This window comes from Hipposideros armiger, unplaced genomic scaffold (genome assembly GCF_001890085.2).
Source record: "Hipposideros armiger isolate ML-2016 unplaced genomic scaffold, ASM189008v1 scaffold_8, whole genome shotgun sequence".
In the NCBI taxonomy this organism is placed as follows: domain Eukaryota; kingdom Metazoa; phylum Chordata; class Mammalia; order Chiroptera; family Hipposideridae; genus Hipposideros; species Hipposideros armiger.
This window is the reverse complement of record NW_017731358.1, coordinates 3,391,467-3,403,524: the sequence shown is the minus strand read 5'-3', so window position 1 is coordinate 3,403,524 and position 12,058 is coordinate 3,391,467. Positions and strand designations below refer to the sequence as shown.

Here is a 12,058-nt window from a genome sequence, read left to right as displayed (position 1 = left end):
AAATTAAGAATCAGTGTCTTAGAGATCATAGGTAGAAAAATAGGAGGTAAGGTCGAGATCATACACTGCCAACTTACCTACAGGTATCATACAGGGAAACAAATAATACATAATAGAAGTAAAAGACATAATAGAAGTAAAGAAAATAAATACAGGGCACTTGACGGAGTATAGATCTCAGCCTTGGGACTTATTGGTCCAAAAGATTTAGCACAAAAAGTAACATTACACCTCAAAAAATTAAACTCACTTAACATTCTCAACCGCAGTTTCTGAAATATATACTTTAAATTAAACTACTCTTGCTACTAATCCTATTCTTTTTTAAAAATTTTTATTGGGGAATTGGGGAAGGGGAACAGCATTGGGGAATCAGGGAAGGGGAACACACAAGTTGCTGTCCTTTTGTTCTTCAGTCTAGTTGTGGAGGACGTTGCTTCACTGGCCCATGTTGGTATTATCATTGCACTCTCCTCAGGTGAGGCAGATCGGTCACTGGCCTCTGGACGGTCGCTCACGGCAGCTCTTAGCAGCTCACACCAGCTGCCGTCCACTCACACTGGCTACTGGCCACACATGGCAGCCCACTGCAGCAGGGGCTGCAGCCCACGCTGTCACCAGCGACTCACGGCAGCCAAGCTCCAGGTCGAGCTGTTGTTCATCATCTTAGCTGTAGAGGGCAGTGTCACTGGCCCTCATGTGGGATTTGAACCGGGGCCCTGCTGCGCAGAGCTGGCGTCCCAAGCCAGCTCTTAACCAATGCACCACTCAGCTGCCTCAACTAATCATATTCTTAATTTCAGTACATGGAGCAGTCAACATGGAAACTCTTCACCAATGGCTCAGGAGAGCTACTGGTCGCCACTACTGATTGTCTCCATACTGCTCACTCTCTAAGCCAACACTGTATTTTGTCCCTCATACATCAATGCTCATGCTCCAACACTCCTAAGGTTTGGCCCCACGAGGCTTAGCCTGCAAGACGGCTGGTTAGTCAGAGACGGGTAAGATCCCTAGGAGAGGGATAATCTAAGACAGGCACAGCAGCAGGGGGCCAGCTGTAAGATGACTGGATAGCCAATGACAGGTAAGATCCCTCAAGGAGGGACAACCTAAGACAGGCACAGTCGCCGGGGGGGGCCAGCCATAGCCTAAATAATACCTAAAGCCTGCTTTAATTAATAAAACAAAAAGGGGGAGATGTAGGGAGCTGACTGGGAACAGCCAGAGACCCTGGGCCTGCAAGCTGGCAAGCTGCAGGCCTCCATGACAAGGGGAGCAGTCGGAGACAGCCTACGAAACAGCGCTTCTACCCGGGGACGAGTGACAGCTCACCCTTCTGCCAATGCAAGTGCAAAGAATCAAAGACTAACCTGTTGCTAGCTAATAATTATGGACTAATGGACACTTTCGGTTTACTATACTTATCATTGCTTAGGGAAATTTGGTTCCCCAAATCCCCCTGCCTAATAGGGAATTGATTCCTACAAAGAGGAAATTGCTTCCTCAATATAAACTTGTTGCAAACAATAAACTGGGTCACTGTCTTGCTACTCAACAGACAGTGGACCTCCTGAGCCCAACTTTTGTTTCTGTCTTTTTCATTTCACTGCTCCTCACTCCGATCCTCTCAGGACCGCCGGGGCTCCCCTGGCTGGGCGAACAGGGTCTCATCATGGAAGGGAGAAGTAAGTGGGAGAAGAAACCTTGATGGGGTTTGGGCTTTAAACATACCTTTAATTAATTGTAAGTTACATACTGCCCACCCCATCTGCCATGAGTGAGAAGGAGGGCTCCAAAGCCCAATAACATACAGCAGGACATATGTATTAGATTTTGACCTTGTTCCCACACAAAAGAAAAAATTGTCAAGATAACTACAATTTGTTAAGGTTTTGAAAAGAAAAATCATTGTTTATGATTATTTGTTCGGGTATCTTCTCTAGAATGGCCTGGCATCAGGGGAAACACATTAGATATTCTCTCCCAACACACACACACACACACACACACACACACACACACTATCACACTATCACACTTTGCCCCCCTAGGTCACAAACAGGTGCATCTTGACAGAAGGGCCCTAATCTGGCTGGGCAGCTTTCTCCACAAGATGGCACCTATGATTTGACTTAGCTTCTGTTTACCAAAAGTTCCTGCCACAGAACAAATAGAACTGGATTTATGCTTCACAATTTATATGGCTGATTCCTAACCCTAAAATGTCCTTTGTTCTGTCACATTTTAGAAGCTATAATTTCTTTCTTTTTGTTGCCTCAGGACAGTACATTGAGTCATGGAGGAGGCCTAATGGGCTTCTTCCTGATTCTAAATTACTGGGCATCTTACCAGAGTGAGAGCTCTTTGAGAGCAAACATAGTTGGTCTTTTTCTTTATTTTTTCATATTCCTGGCTCTTAGCACACAGCAAGTGCTCAATAAATATAATGACTGAATAAATGTCATTCATGATGACTGAAGGAATCTCCTCTTGGTTCCCTTAAGGGAGCTCATCTGGCTTCACATTCCAACTCTGAGACAGGACACTTGGAGTGTTGTCCTAACTGCCCATTCATATCTTTACCTTCGGCTACAGCCCTGTCCTCACTTTCAGGATCTGGGGCCCCCCTGAGAGACCTCCTGGGTTTGGCTCCCCAGAGAGGAGACATAGCCCCAACAGAGACTATATTGTGTGAGGGCACAGAAGGTACCAGCAGCCCCCTAGGGCAGCTTACAACCATGGAAGGCCAATTTGTGCTGGGGACACCCATCAGGATTGTGGAGATGCTAGAAAACTGCCCCTCTAGGACTGTCGTGGCTCACGGGGTAAAGGACAGAAGAAGATTTAAGTCTGCTCAAGTGTGATTAGATGGCACTTTTACCTGAGTTGGAATTCAGGAATTGGTCTGGACGATACTTCTTCCACACTGGCTGGAATGTCAGAGGGCTGTTTTCATAATATCCATCTCCACTGCAGGCAAGGAAAGAATCATAGGCCTCTGTCACATACAGGGTCTTTCTCTCAGTCAGCAAGTTACTCATTCAGCCAGTCAGTCAGTCACTCAGTCACTGAGTCCAGCTAGTCATTAGTTATCAGATGGTCAGTCAACTATACAATCAATTGGTCAGTCAACCTCCCAGAATCACTGACACCCCCACTAAGCAGGAGAGGGGAAGAGATGGGGCAAGAGTGGGGAGGCTCTAATTTATTCCACATCTGATCACTAATGATCAGAAACTGGTCATGAGACAGGGGAGTGGAAACAACAGAGTTCAGGCCTTCTTCTGGTTAGTTCCCCTTCAACTAGGGATTGGTGGGGGACAGTGTTTTGGGATGGTTAAGAGCTAATCTCTGGAGTTAAGCAGTCATGGATTGAACTCCTGATTCTAGCACTTAGTAGCTTGGTAACCAGGGGCAAGTTACTTAACCTCTTTGATTCTTAGTTTTCACACCTGTGTAAAAGAGATTACAGTAGCATCCGCCTCCCAGTATTGTGGGGATGAAATGTAGTAACATTTGTAAATCACTCAGAACTGTGTGAGCACTGGATGCAATGGGTGTCTCCCTCCCTCTCAGTGGTAGGGTTCAAAGTGCTGCTCCAGGAAGGAGGAAATCCTGGAACAGAGCCTGCAGCCTCACTCTGGGTGCGTGTCTCAGAACAGGGACTCCTGATCTTTCCTCCTCTCTGACACAGAATAGATGATGCACACAGGCGTGACACCTTCTGTGGGCGGGCACACTAAGAACGGTGTGAAATTCCTAGCTAGCTGGATAATTCCACTCCTTTCTCCTTCACAGCACATCAAAAAGCAAGTGAAAGCAATGTAATTATAGGGCAATCCTCAACACCATCTAAGAGAAAACCATTTGCAGCAATGACAAGTAACAAATTACCCGTGATCCTCACAATAGATTGCACACACGAACACCTGGAAATACTGTGATTGAGAACTGTTGTGTCAGAGACTGAGCCACCTCCGCACACAGGAACCAACATCCCCATCCACGGCCCCATCCCTCCGCTCCCTGTCTTTCCCACAAACCCCAGACAAGCTGTTGGTGCCCCTGGGTGAAGGATTAATTGTCAGCCCAGGGGCACCAGAAGTCAGGAAGGCAGATTTCAGCCTCAGGCGTCTCTGGGTTTGAATTCCTGCTTTGCCACTTCCCAGCTCTATTACTTTGGGCAATTACTTATCTATTGGCACCTCAGTTTCCTTATCTGTAGAATGGGTAATAAATAGTATCTTCTTCATGGGGTCATTGTGATAATCAAATGAAATAATGCTTATTAAGTACTTAGTATAATAAATGTTGGCTGTTATGATATTTAAGAAGTCGAGAAAGGTCAGCTAATGTCAGTGGAAATCAGAGAAGTCAAAGCTCTGGGAATTATTACACTGCATGGGTTCTGGGGGTGGGGGGAAGAGAATGACAGGTGAATAGGGATCTTTTACTGTGAAACAGCAAGAAGTGGGAATTGGAGCCATTGTGAGTCAGAAGCATCAGCAAGGAGGATTCATGCCTGGTCCTGGGGAATGGGAGTGTGTATGTAGCAAAAGCACTGCCCTGCACCACTACCTATTATCTGCTCAGTGTGACAGCCCCTCTCCGTCCTACCTGGAGAAGCCCATGAGGACACAGTTGCCTGGGCGCTGAGTCACGTCCCACTGCATCCCACCACTTTGATAGAGAAACAGGGCGAAGGATCTGCTCCCGTCCGTGGAGAGGATGGCCTGGTAGGTGTTGGTCTGGGGATTGGTTGGAGGCAAACAGAGGGATGGCTGTGAGAGATCGGGGGTCTCCTTCCTGGTGTTCCATCACCCATCCCACACCCTTTTCCTGACACACACACACATCATCTTTTCTTGGACGACCCAGAGCAAAGGCCTGGGCTTAAAATGCTGAAAAGTTTGGGAGCGTGCCCCTGGGTGAGGGATTAATTGTCAGCCCAGGGCACCCGAATCATCTTTCACCCTCAAAGCACCTAGCATGGTGGATTTGCCTTCTTTGTGACTTCTTTCCAGGGAGGAGTGATAACGGGCTTTGGGTTAGAAACTAGTTGGCAGGGAGTTTGTATGAGAAAGCTTCAGGAACCTGAGAGATTAGCTAAGACACCAGAGAGCTGGGAGGGGCCTATGTAGCTTCCTCAGAAATATTTAAGGACATTGTCTAAATGCCTCCTCAACCTGAATAATGGGGAGGACCACTGCAGGTGAGACTGGAAAGCCTCTGAAGGCGGGCGCCAAACACTGTATTTGTACAAAGTAGGTCATCAACAAACTTGTTGAACCAATGAAGAAATGAGTAACTTTAGACCAGACACAAGGAAGAACTCGGTGACTGTAACAGCTGAGTCCCCAGGGGGAAGATTGTGTGGTAGGCCCATGTCCATTGGATAGCATTGTGGTTGAAAGCCAGTGTTCAAAGTCAGAGAAACTTGGGTTCTAGGCCTGGCTTTGTCATTTGCTAGCTGGGTGACCTTGAGCAAGTTGCTTAACCTCTCTAACCATCGCTTTCTTCATTGCTACAATGTGGATAATGATATCAAGTTGAGCCATATAAAATTGCAAATAGCCAGCCATATTTGACTTATAAATATTCCATTTCCTAAGTTTGAACCTCCTAAGACCCAGTGCTCTGAGGTTGTGGAAGTAAAAGGCTGGGGCAGCCTGACGCTTGGTGAAGGCTCAGTATCAGGATGGGTAGGGAGAGTGCTGTAATCAGAAATCTGTCCTTGAGTCAGATAGGGCTTTAGAAGATCGGTCCCTGCCTAGAATTCTAGGATGTCTGACTTCCAGATGGTTCACAGAGAGCTGTGCATCTGTCTACTCACCCCACGGGTCCACTGGGCAGGATAGGCGGGGGCACTGACCCATGTGACCTTCAGGGTCCACCTGGCTTTGTAGTTCCAGGTGTTTGTGAACTTCTCAATCCAAGACTCCACCTGCTGGACTACAGGTGGTTTGTAGTCATCATCGAGTGTCTCATATACCTAGGAAAGGAAGGCAGGTAATGATAAGGCAATGAGGGTCCTGGCTGAACACCCCCGAGAGACCCCCGCTTTATGCATGGTGATCCTGCTCACTTTAGTCTACCCACGTCTCACATCCTTCCCTCTCCCAGACCTACATTTTAAGTTAGCTCATTGGACCTGAAGATTGATACAAGTTCGGCTGCAGGGAAGTCTGGGGTGGAGTGGAGAGTCAAGGTCCAGAAACCCAAGTCTCCTGGACTTGAACTCATGCATCTCTTAGCACAAACTGGCTTGAACAGCATAACCACCTGTGCCCATTGGAACCTTCCCATGTCCAATCAGAGGCTTCTTGAGGATAGGCATGTGTTTCTCCATCTTTGGACTTTCTACAGTGCTTTGTCCATGGCAGGGGCACAACCCACATTCACCTGTAGGGGCTTTCATTACACACTCCCACTGATTGGAATCATTAACCCAATCCAGGAGCACACATGGGGCTCCTGCTTGACTCAGGCTTGTTAGGAAAGACCCTACAACCTTATTCTAAAATCAAACACTGGATTGTCAACCCCTATCCCTGTCACCTGCACGTCTTCTCGTGGTTGTGTCAGGGCATTCCTGTGTGTATGTAATCTGCTTCTTTCCCGCCCTCAGACTTAAGCACTGATCCCGCCCACAATAAGTCTGGCTCTGGCAGCAGTAACACGTGGACCGCCCTCCACACAGTCCTTTGTCTGTCTTTGCTGGCTGCTGTGTGATCCCAAATGCCCAGCTTTGAAAGTCCCACCTGGTAAAATATGGTTCCCCGGTGACTGGAGAAATCAGCATCATCCCAGAATGGAGCCACCAGGGCCACACGGTCCCAGCCTGTGAAGCCTCTAAGAGGAGGGTTAGGATAGGAGAAAATCTGGTACTTTGACTCCGGAAAAATGATCTGGCCATTATCTGTGAACTGAGCACAAAGGTTCTTCCGGTTAGCATTCAGGGAGGAAGACAGAGAAGCCTTTGGGCCAGTGTCTCAGAAGTGTGACCCCGAAGTCCTCTCTGGGTAGAACTTTAGAGATGTCAGCAACCTCTGGAAGGTCATGTCATCCATCTCCCTGCCTGCTGGGGGAGCCCCTTTGCATGGTTCTCACATGGATACGTTACCCTCAAGGACATTCCTCTCATTCTAAGTCCCTTCTAAGGTGGTAGGTTTTGCCTTGCCTCAGCAACAGACTCCGTCTATAAGACCAGCCTGTCCCAGAGCATTCTGGGTAAATCCCCTCAGCTCCATCCTAGAGTTGATACTACATCAGATGGGGCTGAAAGGATAGACACTGTGCCATCCTTTTATAGGTGTTCTGACTCAGCCTCCTTCTCTGAGAGCCACAGGGGCCACAACAGCCACTCCAATTCTCCTCCAGGAGACATGGATACTTGGACCAGAGAGCCAGAAAATAATTATAGAAGATGTAAACAGCATCAAACAGTTAAGTTTCCCAAGTAGAGCTTCCTACTCATAAAAAGGGCCTGTAAAAACAGTAGAGCACTTACTGGGCCCCAAGACCTCTTTACTGAGGTAAAGATGCTTTTGTCCACACAGGTAGGTGGACATTGCCTAGCTCCCTGTCTTTTTCAGCTGACACCCTGATATTAAAGACTAAATGCAAACTGAGTCAGAATCATATAGTAAATTTCTTCCTTTCCAGGGTCATGGTCACAGTCACAGGGACATCTTAGAGCCCTTGAGAGGGAAGCAGGGCCAGGGGAACCCCGAAAACTCACGTAGAGGAAATCTCGGAGAGAGGAGCCGAAAGGGAAGCCAATTTGGGGCTTGAAGAGCGGTGAGGTGAAGTCCACATCCCTCTTGACAAACTCCCAGTCTCCAACATGTGACCCGTAGGGGAAGAGGGAAACACCTGGGCCAGTACGAAGACAAGCAGGGAGTTCTCATGGGTCCTGACTTCATTCAGACTGACAGGGGTCCCCGGAGAGCTTCCCCAGTTGTTCCTTCCCCCTGCCCTCTGTTCCCCTGACTGGGAGCCATCAAGGACTCCTCTCTTCCCTTCTCCACTTGTGTTTAACTCGTCTCCTCGTTTTACCCCTTAAACTGGTACTCTCATCCTTCCCGTTTGGAGAAAATCAGGTCCTGCTTCAGAATACTAACAAATTGTTCTGCATCTGTTATGGAACTCATCATCCTTTTAAGGGTGAAAAGATAAAACTCCTCCAATGCAGGGAACATTGGTAATTGAAAGATCATTTCATAGAATGAAATTTGTTTCCTAAGATCCTGTTTCTCTTGATAAACTTGAAGATCCCCTAGAATTTGCCCTAGGGCCTCTCCCTGTCCACCCATCCACCCAGAGTTCCTTGGGCAGTTTGGAAAATCTTGTCATAAATATTTCACAAATGGGTCTCCTCTTCTCCATTATGGCCACCCTTGCTTTGTCCTGCTTGGAATCCATGGCTGTCATTACACTACTCTCCTGGCCTCGAAAAGTCAACCTCTACCCCAGCCACCATAGCACCATTTATAAAAGCAAACCTATGGGCTGACTGAGTGGTGGGTTGGTTAAGAGCTGACTTGGGATGCCAGAGGGCCCTGGTTCGGATCCCACATATGAGGGCCAGTGACACTGCCCTCCACAGCTAAGATGCTGAACAACAGCTCGACCTGGAGCTGGGCTGCCGTGAGTCTCTGGCGACAGCAGGTGGGTTGCCATGGGCTACTGTGTGTAGCCAGCAACCAGCATGAGGGGCCGTCCAGAAGCCGGCGACTGATCTGCCTCACCCAGGAAGAGCGCAATGATGGTGCCAAGTTGGGCCAGTGAAGCAACGTCCTCCACAACTAGACTGAAGAACAAAACCACAGCAACTTGTCTGTTCCCCTTCCCCCAATTCCCTAGTGCTGTTCCCATCCCCCAGTTCCCCAATAAAAAATCTTTAAAAAAAAAAGCAAACCTAGCCATGTCCTCCCTGGTTCCTTTTATCCACAAGATTACCTCACATGACAGCGTCACTTTCAACACTTTTCACCTTACTTCCAGCAACCCCAAATGCTTTCGTGAATCTCCTCCTCATGCAACACTGGGACTACTTTCCACATCTATACATTTATTCCAGCTGTCCAGACCCTCCTGCCTGCTTGGGGTGCATCCATTCCCCCTGTTCCAATTCACTCTAGGAAGCCTCCTCTTCACCTTGAACCCATCCCAACATCTTCTACGGGCCTTTCATTGTGTGTGCCTTCTACCCTGGCCTTATTCCTGTAATTGTACTTACCGAGTCAGCAGATCTGTCTCTTGCTAGACAGCACCTTGATCATTTCTCTATCTCCACCTCTGAGCCTGGTGCCATGCACAAAGCCAACCCTCAGCACCCAACTCTGATGCTGTATCATTGTCCCTTGAAAGGTCTTTCTGACCTGAGAGAGCAGAGTCTGTGAGCAAGCAGGCTGAGACTAAGCATTCAGTTATATCACCCTATGAAGCAGATATGAGGAGCAGCTCAATTTCCTATGGCCCAGAAGGTGCAGTGGAGATATCTATAGAACTGGTTCCCTGACTACCCACAATGGCCTTCCTTGATAGATCCAATCCAGCTGCCACAACTACAAGCTCCACACCTAGTTCAATCCTCGCTGTCCCAGTGTACGGAGTCCCAGCTCTATGGCATCACTTACCTTTCTCGGGCTTGATAGGGACTGAAACAGCTGTTGAGTGGATGCCTGTGGATGTGCTGGGAGTGGAGGTTGTAAAGATCTGGGAGGTTGTTGAGGGTAGCAATATTGCTGTGCTTCTCTCAGTATCTGTCCTCATTGAGGTTGTGATTGTTCCTGGTGTGCAGGGAGAGGAGACTGGGTCTTATAGTCAGAGAATAGCAGAGTCAAAGAGAGCCATAGACTTTAGGAGCTAGAAGAGACATCTAGAAACCCTGTTGACTGGCTCAGACTCAGTCTACTCCATGCAGACGAGCAGTTGTCTGCTGGGGCAGAGGGGATGGTGACCCTTTCACTCACCACACCCCCATTCACTTCATCCTCTTGTGGACCTGACCTTAACCCTAGCCTAGTTATGCCGAATCACTGTCTTTTCTCATGCACTCCTCTAGGCCAAATTGAGCCAATGGGGCCACTATAAGAGACCAAGATGCTGCAGTCTTTACCTACCTGATACAGTGGAGCTTAAGGATGCTGTGGATTGTGGAAAAGTGCTGGTACCAGTCAGAGGTGTGAGATGACCTGTAAATAAGGTGGTGGAGCTCCAGGTGACTGCAGGGCCAGGGGCTGATTGAGAGAATGAAGAATGATTGGTTAAAGTATAGAAACTCGATATGGTCTGAGATTTGCCCACATTACAAGAGGAAGTAGAGTCAGAGAAAGCATAGTCTGTAGATGGCTGTGGCATAGGCAACGGACTCTTAAAATACTTAGATGCTGAAGAAGTATCATGAGTGGCCTTGATCAAAGGGTAGGTTGTAGGTGGAAATGACAAAGTTGGTTGGATCCAGCTATGCTGTTATGATTACTCACAGAACTCATATACGTCGACCTTGTAATAGAGTTGGTAGTGGAGACTACCATTTGAACAGTTGCAGGATGCTCAGGGGTGGGTGTGCTTGACTAGCTCACTGAGGAAGTTGAGACTTGTGTGGTATTTGTCAAGGAGTTACTGCCAGAACCTACAGTACAAATCACCATTGCAATCATGTTTTCATGAATGACTGAGCTTCAGGTTGTTATTAGAAATTCTCCACTGTAGACAAAATTGTGGAAGGAGAATGAGAGGCTGCATCACTCAGGGTGGGATTGGGAAATGGCTGATGTTGTGTCAGGTGAGGTGCTGGTAACAGGGGATGTTGATTGTCCTCCTGGGCCTCCCAATGTTGAAACTATAGAGGTGGACTGAGGAATGGCACTTGTTATGGAAAATGATGTATCTTCTGAGGTTCCCAGGGTGGTGTCAGAGCTGACGGGTGCTGTCTATAGTTCTGTGGTTGTAGTAGTGACTTGAGTTGTGTGGCTATCCCTGTGGGGTGCTGGGGTGAATGTTGTCACTTCACCTGTGGTGGATGTATCCTGAGGAACACTTTCTGAAAGTGAGTGTCCACTAGATTTGAATGAAGAAGTTGCAGATATGATTGTCTTGATTGTGTCTGTCATGAGGGAGACTAAATTCGTGGTTAGGGGTTCTTGAGGGTCTGTGTGCCTTGAGGGTGACCTATCTGGGAAATAGCTGATGATTCTTGAGAAGTGCTGATAGAGAGTAGTGTTAACTGGCTTGTTGGGCCTACTGTTATAGTTTGTTGAGATGTCTGCTCACTTAGTATGGATGAGGGAGAAGTAGGTGTAACTGTTTTGATGGTTTGAGTCATACAGGAGCTTGTGCTGCTGACATGAGTATCTCCAGTGGTCCCTGTGCCTTGTGACCAGTGGGTCTGGGAAACTGCCATTGCTGTTTCCTGAGGAGATATGCTCAGATAGGGGTATGTGGTTGGCTCTCCCTGTTTCCCATTTGTTGAGACATTTGAAGTAACCCAAAAAATAGTACTAGCTGTAGAACTAGATGTGTTTTCTATGACCAGTACTGTGGTAGCTTTTGCTGTTGACAACAGTTCTTTTTGTGACTAGGTTGTATGGCTATTACTAAAGGAGGAAGAAGTGAATATTGTTGTTTTACCTGGAGTGAATGTCTCATGAGAAACAACTGAAGACATTGAGCTAGCTCCTGGCATGAGGCCATCCCATGGCCTCTGTGCCTTTACAACAGGGAATGTGGAAAACTATAGATGTTTTTGGAGTTGAAAAACTGACAGGGAGTGGTGTTGATTGTACTTCTGACCCCCATTTTGTAGAAACTATAGAAGTTAATGAGGAAAATGTCTAGTGATGATATGATATCTCCCCAGTATTTTCTACAATGGAGACTGTAGAGGTTGGTGCTGTCATCAATACTGATGTTGTGGCAGGTGTGTAGGTGTCATGTACATGGGATGATCTAGATCTTTCAACTAAAGGGAATGTCTCAGAAAGAACAACCTCTGTACACTTGTGCCCATTGGTGAGGATGAGTGAGTTGATGTGCTCACTCTGGTGAT

At 47.4% G+C, this 12,058-nt stretch overlaps 1 protein-coding gene across 2 annotated transcripts in view; it reads right to left on the bottom strand.

Annotated features, from left to right (window-relative positions):
* Positions 1–10,216, bottom strand: part of MUC4 (mucin 4, cell surface associated) — a 28,555-nt gene extending 18,339 nt beyond the window's left edge. For both annotated transcript variants that reach the window (XR_002124883.1, XM_019650633.1), the window contains exons 1-7: positions 10,131–10,216; positions 9,645–9,797; positions 7,745–7,878; positions 6,765–6,929; positions 5,837–5,995; positions 4,621–4,751; positions 2,885–2,973 (exon numbers count right to left, since the gene is read on the bottom strand). Coding sequence is in view for 1 of the 2 variants with exons in the window: in XM_019650633.1 (XP_019506178.1) it covers positions 2,885–2,973; positions 4,621–4,751; positions 5,837–5,995; positions 6,765–6,929; positions 7,745–7,878; positions 9,645–9,780 (814 nt within the window). In the remaining variant the exon portion in view is untranslated. The remainder of the gene's footprint in view (positions 1–2,884; positions 2,974–4,620; positions 4,752–5,836; positions 5,996–6,764; positions 6,930–7,744; positions 7,879–9,644; positions 9,798–10,130) is intronic.
* Positions 10,217–12,058: the final 1,842 nt, after the last annotated feature.